The sequence below is a fragment of the Lottia gigantea genome (genome assembly GCF_000327385.1).
Source record: "Lottia gigantea unplaced genomic scaffold LOTGIsca_24, whole genome shotgun sequence".
Taxonomy (NCBI): Eukaryota; Metazoa; Mollusca; class Gastropoda; family Lottiidae; genus Lottia; species Lottia gigantea.
The window spans coordinates 3,489,097-3,511,695 of NW_008708707.1; the positions used below are offsets into that span (position 1 = coordinate 3,489,097).

The 22,599-nt window shown below is 31.1% G+C and overlaps 2 protein-coding genes across 2 annotated transcripts; one reads left to right on the top strand and one right to left on the bottom strand.

The window, feature by feature from the left end:
* Positions 1 to 1,111: 1,111 nt before the first annotated feature.
* LOTGIDRAFT_116612 (hypothetical protein) lies at positions 1,112 to 16,734 on the bottom strand (the record flags this gene model as incomplete). The annotated part of the gene is made up of 13 exons (XM_009055417.1): positions 1,112 to 1,279; positions 1,661 to 1,735; positions 2,697 to 2,792; positions 3,165 to 3,218; positions 3,626 to 3,718; positions 4,466 to 4,515; positions 5,015 to 5,093; positions 6,723 to 6,832; positions 7,794 to 7,962; positions 9,665 to 9,815; positions 10,656 to 10,716; positions 16,415 to 16,546; positions 16,680 to 16,734. Coding segments are annotated over 13 exons (1,293 nt in total), but the record flags the coding sequence as incomplete, so codon positions are not given.
* Positions 16,735 to 21,947: 5,213 nt separating this feature from the next.
* Positions 21,948 to 22,388, top strand: LOTGIDRAFT_116380 (hypothetical protein; the record flags this gene model as incomplete). The annotated part of the gene is made up of 1 exon (XM_009055418.1): positions 21,948 to 22,388. A coding segment is annotated over one exon (441 nt), but the record flags the coding sequence as incomplete, so codon positions are not given.
* Between the last annotated feature and the right edge of the window lie 211 nt (positions 22,389 to 22,599).

Below are 22,599 nucleotides of genomic sequence, written 5' to 3' on the forward strand. Positions count from 1 at the left end.
TTTCAACACAATGATTGATAAACAAGTTAAGGGTGCAAGTAGATAAACATATTTCAAATCATATTTGTGTTGGCCTCCACAGTAGTATCCACAGCTTTTGACTTTTATAAAATCAAAATCTTAAAAACCTGGTTCTGTTTATTGAAATTAACAAGTTAGCTATATCAATATTCATATATAATATAACTAATACATTACCTGATAGTATCTCTAACAGAACAAAAATAATAATAATTCTCTCTCATATCAGCTCTTTTCTACAAAATAAAATAATTAAAGAAAATAAATATTATTCAATGATTACAACAATTCACATTAAACTAAACATGAAGATAGTTTGCTAGGCAAGGTCAAATACAACCACAAGGGCAATAACTCATGCTAAGAATTTTTAGATTTTTCTGATGTTCAATAGGGTTCATCCTTGGGTAAAAACAAACACTCAATCCAAGTTTAGTCAAAATCTGTCAAATTTTATGCACAGATGATGACAGTTGTCAAAGTATCTTTTACAAGTGTTTGGGTGCTGCAGCAAGTAGTTTTAGAGTTGTCCATTGTTTGTATTCACTTTTCAGAAGAAATGAATTAAAAATATAATATTCCTACCATATTATCAACATAAGCTGTAACATTCATTGGTAAATATCCAGATTGTGGTCCTCTCATACCATTACGTAACTATCAATATAAATACATGTTCATTGTTCAGTCACCTCTTTTTTTTACATGTTCACATGCATAGTCAAAATTTCTCAAAATCGTATATTATATAAAGTACGGGTATGTCTATTGATGTTTTCAGATCATTTTTCCTAGTAAATAATTATAAATGACTTAAGAAGATATTGTACTGATATTAGATGTAATTCTAATTTCTTGGTCCAAGTGATCCCTTGGCTCCACTTTTACAAAAAATATCACCCTGGATGATATCTTAGTTATATTATAGTAAAATCTGGCCGCTGTTACGCACTTTTCTTTTACGTGTCATTTACTATTTTCTTTAATACAAGCACATCCAGACTGTTTGGAGTCATATTGGCTGTATTTGGTAGCATACAATCCAATCAAATCACAAACTTCCGTGATACCAGAAAAGTGCCTATTGATGTCAAGGTATTAGACAAAGTTTGTAACATTTTGAAGATGGTTGGTTAAAAGAATATACCTGATTAAACTGGTCAATATCTAACGCCATTTCAACCTTAGATAAATCTACACTGTTATAATTCGGTCGTGGTTCTTTAATGACATCTACAAAATCTTGTACTATATCTAACTTATAGAAATATGGATCTAAAGCTTCTTCTATCTCAACATCATACTAAATCAAAAATAAGGTACAATTAGAAATTTCATTGATCAGCCCATCAAGATAATCAACTTTGATTAAATGATTGAAAACAACTGTTTGGTTTTTACAAGGGGTGCTACGAATGACCAATAGCCCAGTTTGTTAGTGAAACACGCGTAAGAATTTACGTAAGATTATAGTAAGTGTAATATTTTGGCGTAAACTTACACACTTTAGAGAAACGGGGCCCATGCCGTAATAAAGTATTACTTTCCAGGTCTAGACCAGCTTGTGATAACATGTGACCATTTCAGTAATAGTGGAATTATTTTCAATTTTTCATTATAACATTAATGATTTACTTACAAAAGGTCTAAAATATGGGTGAAATAAAACATAACCATTGTTAGTTGTTGCAAAAGAATATCCATTAACACCAAGCTGTAATAAAAGATAGAAGTAAAATCTAATAATAACTAAATTATGAATTTTCTCATATTAAAGATCTTCATAATTCATTTGTAGTTTGAATTTATTTATATATATATATGTCTACTGTCAGTTATTTTTGGTGAGTTTTTCCACAATATTTTTCAAAATCAATAACAATAACCCCAAAACATCAAATCAAATCATCAAATCACTCTGCTCTATCAATCATGGGCAATAACTCAAAAATTGTTTATCGAAAAATCTTCAAATTTGAAATAGACCAAAATCTCATCAATATAAATAATCAAACTTAATTAAAATCAGATAAAAACTACAGTCTCTATAGAGACAAGGGCAATAACTCAAAAGATATTCATGGAAAAATTGTCAAATGCAAATCAGTTCAAGATCTAATCAATATAAATGATCACACTAAATTTCATTAAAATCGGATAAAAACTGTAGTCTCTATTGTGTTCATGAAACAAAACACAAAATTTTGATGCGTGTTTTTAAGTCAAGGGCAATAACTCAAATACATCCAAAAAATGTCAAATACAAATCACTTCAATGTCTCATCAATATAAATGATCAATACAAATGCTGGTCATAAGATGGGAAACTATATTCAGAGACTAAAAATGGAAAATTCAAGAGATGTCGACAAATTACTGTTGGTTAAGCGCAAGACAAGACAAGCTAGTGAAAACACCCGCATCAATACAACTTGAGCAAATCAGCAAGAGGTTATCCCTCTTGTCACTAAGAGGTCTTTAACCTTCTAATATCATAAAATCTGTTAACTTGAAGATGAGTTTCAGAAAATGACAGCAAATACACGATGGTGAATAGGAAGCTCTTCTTGGACGTTGAAAAACATTTGAAAAAAGCAAGACTGACGCGGTAGATTCAAGATTTGAAGTTAGGTCTCACATGTTAGTATATTTGTAATTGAATGAAAAAAACCTACCATAGAATCAGGAACAAATCGTTTAATAACATCTATAGGTAAATCTGTTCCTACAACACCTAATAAATTAGTAGCTGGATCTTCTTCTCCTTCACTCTACAAGTTATTTATAGTCATTATATAACTCAACAGGGCAATAATAGCATTCTACCACAATTTCAATAGCCAAGTAACGTCCATTACCATAGATACTCAAGGTGGATCAACATTGTCTCTTATCTGACTCTGATATTCTCTTAAATCTTGCTGTTCAAAAAATTGCTCACTTAATGACTTCACATAAAAGTTGACTTCATTTTCTAAAAAGATTGTCTTGAAAAACTGCCTTGAAATATTCTGTGTTGCAAGTTGGAAATGGTTAAAGGTGGACGTTCTCTTTCTCATATTGGGTTTACAACATTTCTATGACTTGCAGTTGCACATTGTTCCACATTACAAAAACTAATGTTAGATAAAGTTTCTTACCACTTTTGTTCTTCCATCAAATACAGGAATAGCCACTGAAGTCATTAACCCTAGTCCCTAAAACACAATTAAATTCTCTCAGTCAGTACAGTAACATACCAGTTAACATGAATTCATTATGATAATGACATTTGTCAATTTGTTAAAAAGATTTGAGCAAACTGCACAGGCACCTGATACATGAAGATATGAAAGGTGGCATCTTTGTTTAACACTATAGTAAAATATGGACTGACTATAGTACTTTCAACTATAATTTGCTATTTCTAAAGACCTAACAAGTCTAGTCATTCAATTAAACAATAACCAAGTCTCGATAAATGTACTATAAGAGTAGAATATCGAAAAGGCTAATGTTGATATCATGGCTAAATATCACACTATATGGCGTGGACCCACTCTTTCATCAGTTTAATATTTCTGGTGGATGAAATGGGAACAATTGATCTTACCTCTGTTTGAACATGTTCTGTAGGATAATCTAGATATACTGGAGTCCATATCATATTGTGATATTTTTCTTGTACCATCGGTCGACTGAGTATTTTTACATATTGCTGAAATATATATTTACAATATACTACAACTCTCTATCTGTTAATTATCATTTACTTCTGTCTTACCAGGTTGTATAGTCGGTTCTTTCCATGACATTTGCTTGGTTACGTCAAGCGAATAGTGGATGTGGGTTCCAATCTCGATCGGTGTGTGACAGTCCGGTGACCATGAATAAGTCTTATTTAAGTAGACCCAGCTGTAAATGGGTACGGATAATCCGGTAAAGATCAATACAAAGAGGTTTAGCTAAGTTGTTATCCTTGTAAAATATAGTTATTTCTTTCTTTCTTTCTTTCCAATCATTGAGATCAATATAAACTCATTTACTGCTGTTTGTTTAGCTATACCCAGAAACTACAAAACCCATGGACCCACGGGCTGACTAATTGTATCGACCATCCGATGACCCAAAGGTTTTGTCTCTGCAATTTTATTGAAAAATATAATATCCTACATCCAATGAGAAATTTGAGTATAGGTTTTGTGAGGACAAGGAACAAGCTGGAGTTGGCATCTTAGGAAAACCATTAGTTCGATTGCTGCTCTATTCCCTCATGGTGAAATTTCCTTAAATGTTGAAAATGAGCATATTGATAAATCAAACCCAAGTAATGTGAACATCAAAATATATATATTTTATATACTAGTTGGTCACTACTGTATTTATTTATTGAAAGAAACTGAGTATGATTTCTTCTGGAGACAAAATATATTGATATCTTCAGTTATCATAGTAAATATATTACCTGAACATTTTCTTGTACATCAGCTCTAGTAGATATATGTTCATAGTGACCTGAAATTATAATAAATTTAAACAAAAAATATAAATAATTTGGCTACAGATAACAATCATTGGCAAATACATTAATCGCGTGTTAACACCTTGGTCAGAAAATAATTAAGAGTGTCCTTTTTGCGTTAGACATTAAATTTTAAAAGCTATTTGCTCTTAAACTTCTTCAAAAAATTTTCAATTGTCATTTTATGATTACATTTTATTCTATGATGGAATGCAATGTATTTTTAATAGTTTTATTTAATTGAAATTTAATACAATGTATTTTTAATAGTTTTATTTAATTGAAATTTAATACAATGTATTTTTAATAGTTTTATTTAATTGAAATTTAATACAATGTATTATATACAAATTTACACTTTGTATTCCCATTTCATTCTATTGAAGATAATAAGGAAGTGGGTGTTATATTTCCAATATTCTGCCTAAAGAAATAAAAACGTGTGTGAAATAAATTTAGAAAAGTGAAATGTCAAGAATGATATTGTATTACCTTTATTAGCACAGGCCATCCATTTTACTTGTCTTGTATCTGATACTTCACGACCGATAAGAAAAGTGAACACACGAACCTGTAGAAACATAATCAATTATAGATTGTTTTAAAAGATGATAAATACCTGAAATATCAAATATTTGTTGTAGGATAGTGGTATTGCCTTTTTCAGATTTCAGAGTTCAGAATCTGCAAATTCTTAATAGGCACATCTTAGTCGGCCTGCTATAGTTGATTACTTAGTATGTCAGTTGGCCTGCTATGGTTGATTACTTAGTATGTCAGTTGGACTGCTATGGTTGATTACTTAGTATGTCAGTTGGACTGCTATGGTTGATTACTTAGTATGTCAGTCGGACTGCTATGGTTGTTTACTTAGTATGTCAGTTGGCCTGCTATGGTTGATTACTTAGTATGTCAGTCGACCTGCTATGGTTGATTACTTAGTATGTCAGTTGGCCTCTTATGGTTGATTATTTAGTATGTCAGTCAGCCTCCTATGGTTGATTACTTAGTATGTCAGTCGGCCTGCTATGGTTGATTACTTAGCATGTCAGTCGGCCTGCTATGGTTGATTACTTAGTATGTCAGTCAGCCTGCTATGGTTGATTACTTAGTATGTCAGTCAGACTGCTATGGTTGTTTACTTAGTATGTCAGTTGGCCTGCTATGGTTGATTACTTAGTATGTCAGTCGACCTGCTATGGTTGATTACTTAGTATGTCAGTTGGCCTCTTATGGTTGATTATTTAGTATGTCAGTCAGCCTCCTATGGTTGATTACTTAGTATGTCAGTCGACCTGCTATGGTTGATTACTTAGTATGTCAGTCAGCCTGCTATGGTTGATTACTTAGTATGTCAGTCAGCATCCTATGGTTGATTACTTAGTATGTCAGTCAGCCTCCTATGGTTGATTACTTAGTATGTCAGTCAGCCTCCTATGGTTGATTACTTAGTTATATTCTCATTCTCTCAATAAAAGCTGTTTTTGTAAATTTACTAAAATTGTAGAACCATTCAACAATAAAAATATATAACATAATAACTAATAATGTTTAACTGAGTTAATATATTGACAATACTACACCTATAACATTAATATCATAACTTCTTGTGGTAATTATATTTTAATGTGTTTACATATTATCAATCAATAGTTTATTATATAATATTCTAATCAGTCAAATTATACACACAAACCTGGACTACAAGATTTCAGCCAGCCATGCGTCCGTTAAAGATTTTATAATTATCATTATTATTATTTGTACTAAAGACTTGGAACTAATCGAAACAATCTCATTAAAATTAGATCACAATTTCCGTTTATTGTTATCATTTTTGTCGGTCTCCATTGTAACGAGATTTATACCAAGGTCACATTCTTGTGACTTTGTTTATGGACAATGAGGCGCCATTCTCCAGCCAATCAGAATCACTTTTACAAGCGAGTATCGTCAGTCTCTACTCTGGGCTTCCCTGTCCCACTGTTCACAGTCTATATTCAGATTCTGCATGACACACTGTGATTTGTTGAAATAAATATCAGTGGGCAACCTTGGTATAAATCTTGTTAGAGTACAATTGAGACCAACAAAAAATAACAAAGAAACCAAATTGTAATGTAATTTTAATAAAATTGCAGTCAAAGCTGAAAATGACCCCAAAAAGGTTTGATCACCTCACATGATGACACAAACTTACAGCTTTATCAGGCCAGTTATATTGATCAAATATCCACTCATAATTCTCTGTTGCACCATCAGTTACTAACATAATAGCTTTATTACACAGATCAAATTTCTTCTTCTTCTCTTCCTAAAGATGTAGCATTCGTTTCATTAGTATTAAAGGGATAGGTGCCAAAACAGAAATATCATTTGATAAATACAGCAATTGAAGAATAATTAAAGGGATTGTAAAGAGGTTTTCCACATCATGGATACTGAGAGCATTTCAATTTTTAGTCAGACGTCTGTGGTTCTTGCATTTTATCTCAAATTTAAAGACCTTTACAATAACGATGTCATAAAATGTCAAGTTTAGGTGGAATTGCAAGATTGACTGAAAATTGAAATGGGGCAACGCAATTCTTTCAGTGTCCCTAATACACGTAGAAATTTAGAGAACATCCTTACAATCTCTTTCACTATACTTTAATTACTGTATTTATCACAACACCTACAACCTACGCATAAACTCTTGCTAACAGAGCATGTCACATATTTCAGTTGGTTTATCAAAATATAGTTATCAAAATATAGTTATCAAAATATAGTTATCAAAATATAGTTATCAAAATATAGTTATCAAAATCACACAAAAATAATTCATGTTCCTGGGAAATATCCATCATATTAGAGAATTTGATTCAATCAAAAAAAGAAATTATGAGGGAAGATGACTTATTAAATGTCATTGGACTTTCACACGCTGATTGAGTTTAGAACTCACAACCACCATTTATTTGACATAACCAATCAAATAATGTCATGTTAAGAACCCACTATGCCATAAAACCCCACAATGCTCGAATCAAGAATTCTACTTGCCTTAGATCTTATACTAAATAACACTTGACATTTACAGAGTTAAAAACAGAACTCTTCTATAATAACTTTATTAATAAGATCGGAACTTTCTCACAATTTAATTTACTCTGACTTTGTCTTTCTATGTGGTTGAAAGAAAATTCCAGGAACATTAAAGCAAGTTACAACATGGCATGTCAGTCTGCAGGCTAATTCTAACATTTAAAACACATATCAATATCACTTACATTTCTAAATAATTCAAACGCTTCAACTAATGCTCGTTCAAAATTGGCAATGTAAGATGTTTCTGTTGCTTTCAGTTTCTCTTGAACACGTTTGATATTGTCTGCGTTGGCCTGCATCAACGTTCGATTAAAACACTGGTCTACATAAGATACTTTTTCTGAGAACTGAAAAAATAATGTTAATAAATTTATAAACATAATTAATTTGAAGACAAAAATCGTGTGAATTAACAAACTACAGTTTTTAGACTGACATTCTGATTTCTCTCACTCACAAAAATAAGTAATTTTCAAAATAAATATCTGGGAGAGAAGTGTGTGTGTTTATTTCAAAAGCAAATTCATAAATCTGAAATTTCTATTTGATTCTGAAGAATGTTATAGATAACTATAGTTGTATTCCAATAACTGATAAAGTGAATATCTATTGGAATACATCCCCTTAAACTAAAATCAACCTATAAATTTACATACATAGCTACAGATTTGTAAATATGAGGGTCGGTCAAAAAGTTTTAGGCTCAAAGATAAAACACTCAGCTGTGAAATCATTTACTGGTTTATCACCTTTCTTAAATAAATACACTTCTCATCATTTCCAATGCAAAGGCTACAAATTCCTGAAAAACTTCAGGAGACTCTAAAAACCTTGTTCACAGCTTTCAGATCATTATTGTCAACATAGCCTTTGCCACTAGGGACTGACCATCACCTTGATTACCTTGAGGGCAATTCCTTCCAAGGTCAAATACTTTATCACACCTTAGTACTCAACTTTCTTATTTTCTGGATGAATTTTGTGGTATAAAGGTGTCTGTCTGGACGAAAGGTTATTTGAAAGTTTGAAATACAGTAGAAACACAATAAGCTACACTCTGATATATAGTTATCTAAGTCCAATAATCATCAGTTAAGTAGGCCTCAAACTTTTTCACCAACCCTCATATACAAAATATATCAGATTATGAACTGTGCATACTTATTAACATTTCAATATCTAACCTGCTACCAGTCTGATTAAAAATAACACCACAACTACATATATAGAATTCAATTAAATCTAACAAACAGAATATTCCATTACAATATATCTCTATTTCTATCTCACACAGTAATCAACTTAATTAGTTTTTCTTTATCTTACCTCAGCTAACTATTAATAATGCAATGTGAAGATTGTCTGTAATGTACACAAGCTAGCAATTTCATCAAACATTCATATAATACACTATCCAACAACTTTCACAATTTGTATTGAATGTAATTTTTCAACATCCTGTAAATTGACTTCACAATTGAACCTACTGTAAATTGACTTCACAATTGAACCTACCGTAAATTGACCTCACATTTTAAATTAACCTACTGTAAATTGACTTCTCAATTGAACCTACTGTAAATTGACTTCTCAATTGAACCTACTGTAAATTGACTTCTCAATTGAACATACTGTAAATTGACTTCAAAATTGAACCTACTGTAAATTGACTTCACATTTTGAATTAACCTACTGTAAATTGACTTCACATTTCAATTATAGAAACTGTAAATTGACTTCACATTTCAATTATAGAAACTGTAAATTGACTTCACATTTCAATTATAGAAACTGTAAATTGACTTCACATTTCAATTATAGAAACTGTAAATTGACTTGATTAATTTCAATTTTTAAATGAACCTACTGAAATTGACTTCCCATTTTAATTAAACCTACCGTACTTCAATCTAAAAATTCAATTGATATATTTTTTACATTAAACTTATTCGCATACTTAACACTAGTCACAGGCCATAAAGATTATTTCTAGATTGGTTGACAAGATAATATAATCTATAATAATCTATACAGTAATTATTGACTAACCTCTAATATATTGAAATAATCATGATTACTGAAGGTTTGTAGTATTTTATCTACAGTATTCCTGGCTATTTCCATACGTAAACCTTTCATACTCCCACTAGCATCTAATAATATAATTATATTTTTTCTGGATGTAGCTGCTTCTATATACCTGTAATGGTGTTAAAATAACATTTAGAATTCAGATGAATAATATCAAACAAGATCTGACAATATGTAGAAGTTCGGAGTGCACATAATAAAAAATAAAATAAAAAAAGGAATATATTAACAAAACAAAACAAACACTAAACACAAAACACAAAACACTAAACATAAAACACTAAACACTAAACAAAACAAAACACAACACAACACAACACAAAACACAAAACTAAACTAAACTAAACTTATAGTATGTTTAAGCTTTTTTTTTTTGAAAAACAAGATATCAAATTATAGAATTACAAAATTACCGAACATTTTGCAATAAAAAACAGTTAGAAATCAATGTTCAATACTATTAATGCCAGTTGAGTTATTTTTGTACATATATACCATAAGTAAGGTACTCTATTTATTGCAGTTTCTTCATTAAGACAAAGTAACTAACTCTGTGGTGTTTAAAACTACTATTTTTCACTGAGAATACAGTTCTAACAGAAATTCAATCATAATATTCTAAATATATCTGATACTATGTTAGAAGTATATAAAGGCATATCCGATTATCAGCAAAAAATCAATAAGCATCCGCACTGGATTTGAAAATAGCTACACATGAAACATGCAAGTAAGCAATAAAAAATTGCAGAAATTAAAAAGAGCATGTCCTGAAAGAGGCATAGTGTGAAAGGTGTCTGGAAGTGCATTATCATGCTGAGTGCTTGAATGATTTTTGTCAACACCGAGCCTAAAGGTTAACCAATAGAATTCTAGGTATGTATGTATCACACGTTCGCTGAATTGAAACATGGTGGTAGCTTTGCTGGCAGTCAATGACTAAACTTACCATTGTCGAACTCTACAATCAAATGTATCAACACTATCAGAATCTCGTGGCCATTTCATTCCTGAAAGTAAAATATATATTATAATACTATCATCATATACCAAAACCACTAATATCAGCTTAGAACTGACAAAATAATTCAGCTTTTAAGTGTCATAGGATTGCAAACATGAACCATGAATGCAGCAGCGCCAGAGTTATTGGACGGACCAACTTCAACTGTTCACCCAAATGGCCTAACTATCCAGCATGATAATCAGATCATTTGTTACAACAACACTGCTGCCAATGTCTCACATGTCATTATAGACATCTTCAAGACCAATATCCTCATGTCTACAGCAAGAGACTTGTTACACCTTACAGGAGAAATAAAAATCTTAGTAATATCCTAGTCCATGGTAGGCTCTTCCCTCAACAATCTTTTAATACCAACAAGTCAAGATTTGATTTTTTAGCAATTTTCTACCAAATTTGTTTTTGTTTAATTATTAATGTATGCTCATTTCTGATAGGTACCTATAAGAGTTTATTCTTCAGATTCCATACTATAGGATTAGCATGAGTCTATACTTTATGACCTAGGCCAGTGCTTTTATGAGACTACCTTCTCATCACCGTCTAACACTAACGTTTCTTGATCTAATATTTTCAAGTTGCATTGCCAATTAAAAAAATTCTTTTGTTTAGTTTGTCATCTTTATTTCAGAAAACCCAAAAATCATAAAAAATAATTATCACAAGTTGTGACAGCAAGTAAAGTTGATTGTAAAGTAAAGTTGATTGTAAAGTAATGATGATTGTAAAGTAAAGTTGATTGTAAAGTAATGATGATTGTAAAGTAATGATGATTGTAAAGTAAAGTTGATTGTAAAGTAAAGTTGATTGTAAAGTAAAGTTGATTGTAAAGTAAAGTGTAAAGTAAAGTTGATTGTAAAGTAATGATGATTGTAAAACGAGACATAATAAACTTGCTATAGAATAAGCAATATCTTCACTTGAGAATTTAAAATGAGAAGTTAAATTATAAACATCCACAAATTTTATACTAGACTGCAAAGTATATCAATTTCCACCAACAATTTCAAAATGACTCCCTTGGGGTTTTTTCCTTCCTTTGAGGTTGAAAACCCCTGTGATAGAAACTGTCTTATTCAGAGTGGTGCCATGGGATAGAGTTCAAGTGCTGCTATGGGATAGAATTCAAGTGCTTGACATGGGATAGAGTTCAAGTGGTGCCATGGGATAAAGTTCAAGTGCTTGACATGGGATAGTATTCATAGGATGGAGTTCAAGTGCTGCCATGGGATAGAGTTCAAGTGTTGCTATGGGATAGAGTTCAAGTGCTGCCATGGAATAGAATTCAAGTGCTGCCATGGGATAGAATTCAAGTGTTGCTATGGGATAGAATTCAAGTGCTGCCATGGGATAGAATTCAAGTGCTGCCATGGGATAGAATTCAAGTGTTGCTATGGGATAGAATTCAAGTGCTACCATGGGATAGAGTTCAAGTGCTGCCATGGGATAGAGTTCAAGTGCTGCCATGGGATAGAATTCAAGTGCTGCCATGGGATAGAATTCAAGTGCTACCATGGGATAGAGTTCAAGTGCTACCATGGGATAGAGTTCAAGTGCTGCTATGGGATAGAGTTCAAGTGCTGCTATGGGATAGAATTCAAGTGCTGCCATGGGATAGAATTCAAGTGGTGCCATGGGATAGAGTTCAAGTGCTGCCATGGGATGGAGTTCAAGTGCTGCCATGGAATAGAATTCAAGTGCTGCTATGGGATAGAGTTCAAGTGCTGCCATGGGATAGAGTTCAAGTGCTGCTATGGGATAGAGTTCAAGTGCTGCTATGGAATAGAATTCAAGTGCTGCCATGGAATAGAATTCAAGTGCTGCTATGGGATAGAGTTCAAGTGCTGCCATGGGATAGAGTTCAAGTGCTGCTATGGGATAGAGTTCAAGTGCTGCCATGGAATCGAATACAAGTGCTGCCATGGAATAGAATTCAAGTGCTGCCATACTAAAGAACTCTCTAATCTATGACTGTTTTATCATATAAACCATTTTAACAACAACAAAATGACCAACTCAATCATAATTCTTTGAAGTTTTAGAGACATTATTAAGTATTTTTTCAAATCTGATTTTCATTACAAGAACTTGTTACCTATTGTTCACTATCAATCAATTGAAAATTTCAAATACAGAACTTCAAACCTTTTCCTTCCTATAACATATAATAACCGAATGAAAACAAGTTAACAAACTAACATTTCATTATACAGAACAAAGGGAGAGGTTGAAAGCTCATCTATCATATTATCAATATATTCTAGTTACATGGCTCCAGGCAATATCCTGATGTATAATGGAAAATATGGAATAAAATGTGACTGTTCCTGTTTTTAGATAAAAATCCATCATTAAGTCGGTCCAATGTTATTATTGTAATACATGTATCAGATTGAATTAACTTTTAAAACCATTAGCTCAAGGTTCTCCTGTCATGTTTAATATAGATTACAGACAAACATCTAATTTTATATTTTGAAAAAAATATTTCGAAATGTGGATGTTGGCACGTAAAGGGCTTGTAGCACTTTTGACTCACGTTTTTGTTTGTTTGTTTTTTTACATTAATGCATATGTATTTTGGTGCCTTTACAACAACATAATCTGTCCATTTAATACACATGTATTTATTAAACAGGTTGTCCATCGAGGTATTATGGTTTTTTTTTTTCATTCATTCATTTATTATATTGTCCCCAATATGTTAGAATGTTAGACAGGACCATGTTCTTGTGTATTGGGCCTAATTCTGACCCATGTAAAATAAAGAGTCTATGTTTGTCCCCAATATGTTAGAATGTTAGACAGGACCATGTCCTTGTGTATTGGGCCTAATTCTGACCCATGTAAAATAAAGAGTCTATGTTTGTCCCCAATATGTTAGAATGTTAGACAGGACCATGTTCTTGTGTATTGGGCCTAATTCTGACCCATGTAAAATAAAGAGTCTATGTTTGTCCCCAATATGTTAGAATGTTAGACAGGACCATGTCCTTGTGTATTGGGCCTAATTCTGACCCATGTAAAATAAAGAGTCTATGTTTGTCCCCAATATGTTAGAATGTTAGACAGGACCATGTTCTTGTGTATTGGGCCTAATTCTGACCCATGTAAAATAATTTAGCTGATAATTATTATTACTATTATCAGATATAAAGTGTCACTTTCTATGCAAATTGGAATATCTTATTACAACACTGTAAAGTCAGCCTACCCCTTGTCATACCTTGTGGGGCACCGTGGCATAGGTAAATCTCCAGTAATATCTTGATAAACTGAATTAATGGTTCAGGTTTCTATAGTTACCAAAAGTTATTCCAAACTAGGGTTTTTTGTCATGGTGAAATTTGTCAAAAATAGAGATCCAAAATTTGAGCGACACCCATAAAAGCATCGCTTTTTATGTCTTGGCCTAAACGTACCAATAGGGCAAGTTTTGTTGGGCTAAATACCATCAAGGATTGTTTTGTACAAATGTAGAATCTGCATAAATTGATAATATAATATCCTGAAGTTGTAAATTAGCTCTAATATTTAGAAATATGATGTGTCATCAGGGAAAAAAGAGAAAATTACACAAGAATAAGTCAGAGCTGATGATAAACATACTTTACATTTGAAATGTTGTGATTCCATACTTTATAAACCTGTATGCAGATAATCTGTGAGAACACATCAATAAATTGACTCAATTTTATATCCTGAAGCCAAGAAACTCCATGTAGCTCAAATATATAACAATGCATAATTTTTAAGGACAAAAATTCAATATCTTCAATATTTGATAAATTGCAAGATTCTATTTTCAAAGGCAAAATAAAAATCATGGGAGAATACACAAAAGTAACGATTTTGTTTAATTTTGATAAATAAGAAATCTAGTTTATCTCTTCTGGTTTAACTGTAATCAATACATTAACTAGCACTATATTTACTTTCACATCTAAAGAGATCCTTTATAAGAGATTTTTATCAGACGCTACTCGATACATGCTTAGTGTCGTAGGGCTTAATATCAATATACTGGTAGTAAAGACCATTTGTTAACAAATATCTTTTGTCTAAACCAAATCTACTTCATTGTCATTTCATTTAAAAATCATATCAAAACATCTTGTAGTCGGCATATCAAAACATCTTGTAGTCAGAATATCAAAACATCTTGTAGTCGGCATATCAAAACATCTTGTAGTCAGAATATCAAAACATCTTGTAGTCGGCATATCAAAACATCTTGTAGTCAGAATATCAAAACATCTTGTAGTCAGAATATCAAAACATCTTGTAGTCAGAATATCAAAACATCTTGTAGTCAGCATATCAAAACATCTTGTAGTCAGAATATCAAAACATCTTGTAGTCAGAATATCAAAACATCTTGTAGTCAGAATATCAAAACATCTTGTAGTCAGAATATCAAAACATCTTGTAGTCAGAATATCAAAACATCTTGTAGTCAGAATATCAAAACATCTTGTAGTCAGAATATCAAAACATCTTGTAGAGTACATATCAAAACATCTTGTAGTCGGCATATCAAAACATCTTGTAGTCAGAATATCAAAACATCTTGTAGTCAGAATATCAAAACATCTTGTAGTCAGAATATCAAAACATCTTGTAGTCAGAATATCAAAACATCTTGTAGTCAGCATATCAAAACATCTTGTAGAGCACAAATCAAAACATCTTGTAGGTTAGCAAGAAGTCAAAACATCTTTAAATCAAACATTTTTGTATCAGAAATATTTTGTCAATAAGAACATCAGAAAGAGTGTCCAAAAAGGACAAAATGTAGGCTATTACTATATACTGAGAATAGTATAGGCTTGAATAAATAAATATAGAGTGAGAGACTTTTTATTAATACAATCACTTAATACGTCGTTTGAAGATGAACCTAATCAAGTCATGACCTTTTCATGAAGATTGTCACATTATTATTGTTATTGATAAAGACCGAGTCTTCTTATTTCCTTATCATTGGCTGATTTCCTGTATAATTTCTTCCTTGTCAGTCATTATGGATTATATCTCAGGCCTTTATCTACTTCCATAGCAGACATCTTTACATCTTCGATGTCATCAAGTGGTATTACTACTTAGCAGCAGGTTTTGTCTTGAAGTCTGAAACGCCAGGAAATGGCTTCTCTGTCATGATGCTGATCAAATTTCAACAGTTTATATATCCACACAAGAAACCAACATCTAAAAAACTACTCTACATCTTAGTTTGTAAAGTCAAACTTCTATCAACACTTTAGCTGGTTGCCAAAAATTCCCTACAACAAATTTTTTCCCCAATGTCTACTCAGATGGAAAGAAAAAAGAAAGAAACAACAATATTTTACAAGGATAACAACTTAGGTTCACAATTAAGGATCTTGTCTACCAGCTGGTCCATGGCCCAACCTCTTGGCATCAACCTTTCTCAGATTATCTGTACCTATTCACTGCAATGTCAGCTGGAATTATGAGTGAAGATGACTTATCTAAGGTCACACAACGATTAAGAAGGGAAACCACAGCCACCATTTATTTGACATAACCAACCCTCTAACCACATTTGAATTACAGAATATGAATATATTGACCTGTTACAAGAAAAAACTGTTACGGAGTGCCTCGAAACTAACAATTAGCAACAGTACACTAAAAGTATATTTTAGGAGGAATCTTACCTGGAAATATTCTGAAGAAACCATCAGAACTACAGAAATACTGCCACGTTAATGTTGGGTCATTCCGAGTATTATCCATAAACGCATCATTTAAACTTTCAGTCCATTTCACACCATTTAAAATCTTCAAAGCTGAAAATAAGTTTTCAAAATTGTTTAAATAGAACAAGAGATCATTGAATTTTTATCAAGAAAATTTGGGAAGAAGAACACTGGTGTTAACAGGGTTAAAATTATGAGGACGACTTTGTTTCTATATACTTACATTGATCATATATATTGGTAGGAACATGAATAGTACTAACACTGGTGTTAACAGGGTTAAAATTATGAGGACGACTTTGTTTTAAAGGTAGATAATGTATGGTGTGAGTGATGGCTTCTTTTGTTTCATTACTTAAATTTTCAATATCTTCATCACTGACTAGTTTCTTGGCATTATAATATTCCACCTCCTGAAATAATAGATCAACTTTGTAATAATCAATTGTTGAAATTCAAAATCAAAAAGGATAACTCATGATAAATTACAATTTCGTTTCTTTTTTTACTAATTCTAAATTCTGAATTATTGAATAGGGAAACGCGAAGAGGCTGTCATATTGATATATTTGGGTTTTGCTATACCACTATTGATACTTTATCAAGAAACAGGCTTTACATGAAACACTTTGATTGGTTAAAAATATTAACATCATTAGTTCAGGACTGTGGTAGAAAACTTGTTAGATGACAATGGAGACAAAAAATATCAGAAAAGAAAAAAGAAAAGAGATTGTGAATTCAGGCATGCGTCTACGCTTTATTAAATTCTTTGAAAAACAGCTTGAAACAAAAGAAAACAATTAATTTCTGATAGCATTAAAAGATCTAATTTCATTTGAAAAAAAGTAATTTAATTCTTAAAGCTAGCTAATCTCTGATAAAGAAAATACGTATTAAATCTCTACAGGCGTGGAACAGGCGACTAGAATAGAAGAGTTGATAATGATGATAGATTGATGGGAAAAAAAGAACCTGGCTTACCTCGGATTGTAAATGGCTATTATATGGACCATATATCTTACTTGCTTTTTCTGCAGCTTGCATTAAATTCTAAAATAGAGAATCATTAAAAATTGATTTTCTAAAAAGAAATTGAATTTTCTTCAAAAACACAATGAATAATATTTGAAAAGTAAGTCATTGCTGAGAAGAACGAATTTTATAAATTTCATAAAGACAATGCTTTGAGGATTTTAGACCAAAACAGTAAAAAAATTCATCAGATGCATAAGCGCCAATTTTCATCATTAAAAAAAAGAAAAGAAAAATCTATCCCATATGTTTCAATTTGACATGGGCAATAACTCCAACCCAAATCTTGACTTTATTGTACCGTGCACCTGATTTTTTTTTTGATCACTTCCTAGGGGCTAAAGTTCATCATTTAAGTCCCACATCTTGAAGTTAATCATATGGCCTAAATCAGCCACCACAGATCAATACCTTTTCCAACACTAATTTCTTACTGAAAAGAGTTTTAATGTAGGTACTTGATAAGTTACTATAATAGATATAAAATCCATATCCTAGGATGGCAGTTGAAGTGTTTAAAAGGTTAAAGAAGATATTGCTATATAATATGAAAGCTATTAACTCTGAACTTTATAATGCTATCAAATTATTCCAGTTTACAACATCAATATTTCCCTAGCCTTGCATTCTTTTTTAATAAAATTGATTCTGGATACAAATTTCTAACATTTTTAACCTTTTAAATGGTGTATCATTGATTTTCTGATCAAGCGTGTGTATTTTAGTCAATGATAATCTATACCTTGTAGCTGTTTGCATTGAGATTATAGAGTAGAATGGCAACAGTTTAACTATTACAGAATCATTCCAGTCCTAACTGAATATTATTTTCATGGAAAGGTATTATTGTGAAGACTAAATGAACAGTTTGAATGAACTACAGACCAACTCCGATCAATAGATAGACATCAGATCAGTCAACTTATCGCTTCAAAGATTATGAAAAATGTCGGTGAGAGACAGAATGTGTCTTATTATATAAAGACGGAGACAATGATACCATCAATTAAGATCAAGCTTCAACCATAGAAACACAAGCTAAGAACTCTTAATATGTCATGGCTTATTATTTCTTAATGATCTCAGTTCATCATTGTCAAAGAAATCAATTTATTTAGCTTCAGAATATCTTTTTAAAGATGAAAATGATAAGATCATTGTCTTCAAGATATTAGTACAACTATGTGTGTTGTACTATCAAGAGAGTAATTGCAATCCTCAAAGATACTAATCAAATACCCAAAATGATTCCAACCTTTGTTTGAATATTTTCAACCTGGACAACACCATGTAAGCCTCATATGAATCACAGTTGATATGAGCATTGAAAACAATACATGACATCATTTGCTTGTTTACGTGGAACAAATAGTGGTTATGAGTTCTAATATCAGATGGCTTAGGAAAGGATCAGATAATCCAGGAAAGATATTGTTTTTTTTCTCACCTAAATAGATGTAGATGTAGGCAGCAAATGTAGCAATCAGACATATTTATATACAGTAAATCAAATAAGTAATCAATTGCATCCATATCTTGGCAGAATATTTGGAATAACCCCCGATAATCTCATTAAATCGTTCCGGGATTTGTAGAGAAAATTGGTAAAATTTGACGGTAGCCAAGACAAGATGGCGACAGAATGGCGACTAGAAAAGGTGTGAAATCAAAATATTTAAATCTGACAGGAAGATTCCAGGCTAGAATGTAAAATTGTTTTTGTTGACAAGTTGTGTTTTGGTAGTTTAACTAAATAACAATACAAATGGTAGGGCACGAGTCGTCAATTATAAAATTTCTTGACACACAAATTTTGAAGTTGAGCTGTAAAGACTATTTCTGATAGGCTAAGCTAAAAAAAATTCAGTTTCTGAGACTAAGACGAATGGTCGTTGTCCCTTTAAATTCAAAATCACATGAATTACAGTAAATAGAAATGCCAGATTGAAAATAAAAGTCAACTCATCGACAACTTCTTAAACAATATATAATTCAAAGAAAAACAGCTAACAAGACATTTTGAAAATGAAATTATGTTGGGTGTAAGAAGAAAGAAAATAGAATTATTCTGGCAATTGTTTTGTTTCTGGATCTGTTCAGCCTCTCTAACTTTCTAAACAGTTCTACCTGATCAATAATAGAATAAATAATAAAACTATCAATTCTCTAGATAATTCATTTGTTAAGCTCTAATTCTATTTAATATAATATATACTATAGACCACATAGTTTCTATAACTGTATCTTTAACTAAAACAAAGTTTCTATACACAAAACCTAATTTTTATACCTCTTTTATATAACTTTGTAAACTAAACCTAGTTTCTATACTATACCAAGTTTTCATAACTATATAAACAAAGCCTATAAACAAAACCTAGTTTCCATACCCAGTTTCTATAAGTGTATAAAACAAAACCTACTTTCTATAACTGTGTAAAACAAAGAATAGTTTTCATATCAAGTTTCTATAAGTGTATATAACAAAATCTATAAAAATCAGAAGTCCAAATAGAACAATTTCTGAACAGGCTAAATCAGAAGTCCAAATAGAACAATTTCTGAAGGGAATAAATCAGAAGTCCAAATAGAACAATTTCTGAACAGGCTAAATCAGAAGTCCAAATAGAACAAATTTTGAAGGGAATGAATCAGAAGTCCAAATAGAACAATTTCTGAAGGGGATAAATCAGAAGTCCAAATAGAACAATTTCTGAAGGGAATAAATCATAAGTCCAAATAGAACAATTTCTGAGGGGAATAAATCAGAAGTCCAAATAGAACAATTTCTATAGGGAATAAATCAGAAGTCCAAATAGAACAATTTCTATACGGAATAAATCAGAAGTCCAAATAGAACAATTTCTGAAGGGGCTAAATCAGAAGTCCAAATAGAACAATTTCTGAAGGGGCTAAATCAGAAGTCCAAATAGAACAATTTCTATAGGGAATAAATCATAAGTCCAAATAGAACAAATTCTGAAGGGAATAAATCAGAAGTCCAAATAGAACATTTTCTATAGGGAATAAATCATAAGTCCACATAGAACAATTTCTGAGGGGAATAAATCAGAAGTCCAAATAGAACAATTTCTATAGGGAATAAATCAGAAGTCCAAATAGAACAATTTCTATACGGAATAAATCAGAAGTCCAAATAGAACAATTTCTGAAGGGGCTAAATCAGAAGTCCAAATAGAACAATTTCTGAAGGGGCTAAATCAGAAGTCCAAATAGAACAATTTCTGAAGGGAATAAATCAGAAGTCCAAATAGAACAATTTCTGAAGGGGTTAAATCAGAAGTCTAAATAGAATATATCGTATAGGGAAAATATAAATAAAATAGAAAAAAGGGGAATGTTGTCTCTAATCATATTTTTAGTAGCTATTTCTTACTAAGTATTATATACAAAATATTTTCTTGAAGAATGGATTTGAGGCAATTCCCATGACAACAATAATTCACTCTCATATTTCACAGACATATAAATTTAATAAGATTACTAGGGATTATATAACAGAGAGTCTGATAAATATTTTTTTCTATATAGCTAGTCTAAAGTATGCACATTCTGGAAGCCTTTCAATATATCTGTTTTAATAATATTTTTCTAGACAGAGTTTTCAGGACTTCACAAATTTCTTAAATCAAATTCTTTATTAAGGTTGTTATCTTTGACAAAAATGTCAGGTCAGCTGAAATTGTTTCCATATTACCCTGAATATAATTCAACACTAACAACAACACTAACAATAACACTAACAGTGACCAGTGGTGGAGCCGGGTTTATGTCCGGGGTTGGGGGAGGGGGCTGGCACTGACAGTGACATCAACTTTGAAATCACCATGACTTTTTTAAAATTTAATCCTTTCTGTAATGTTTCAAAAATACCCTAAGCCTTGTAATATTAAGTTAATATGTTATCAATCTGGACATAATAGTTAAGTTGACAGACACAATAATAGGTTGTTTTACAAGTGACAATAGTTTATCAATAAAATAAATAGATTTGATACCAACCCAGACACCTAAAGTCATGATATTATATAGAGTGATGTAATAGAATTAATTTGATCCTAAAGGAGTTTATTTCACCCGCTGATCATCAGACCAGGTCAGCCTTAGGAAAAAAAGTTTCCAAAATCAAATTGGTGAACACGAAACACAAACACTTTCACTTTGGTTTTTATTTTTAACAACAATCACTGAAATCGTTGAATTCTATTTGTATCTATAAAAGAAATTGTTTCCTAATATAAAAAGTTAGAAACAATACAAGTATGTTACTTGAATAGATGACTATAACTTCTCAAAATATTGTTTTCGTTTTTGCCAGGAATAGTAAATATATCTTGACAGATTTATGATAATAGTTTCAGTATATTTGGTAATTTATCTTGATAGATTTATGATAATAGTTTCAGTATATTTGGTAATATATCTTGACAGATTTATGATAATAGTTTCAGTATATTTGGTAATTTATCTTGACAGATTTATGATAATAGTTTCAGTATATTTGGTAATATATCTTAATAGATTTATGATAATAGTTTCAGTATATTTGGTAATTTATCTTGACAGATTTATGATTATAGTTTCAGTATATTTGGTAATTTATCTTGATAGATTTATGATTATAGTTTCAGTATATTTGGTAATATATCTTGACAGATTTATGATAATAGTTTCAGTATATTTGGTAATTTATCTTGACAGATTTATGATAATAGTTTCAGTATATTTGGTAATATATCTTGACAGATTTATGATAATAGTTTCAGTATATTTGGTAATATATCTTGACAGATTTATGATAATAGTTTCAGTATATTTGGTAATTTATCTTGACAGATTTATGATAATAGTTTCAGTATATTTGGTAATATATCTTGATAGATTTATGATAATAGTTTCAGTATATTTGGTAATATATCTTGACAGATTTATGATAATAGTTTCAGTATATTTGGTAATATATCTTGACAGATTTATGATAATAGTTTCAGTATATTTGGTAATTTATCTTGACAGATTTATGATAATAGTTTCAGTATATTTGGTAATATATCTTGACAGATTTATGATAATAGTTTCAGTATATT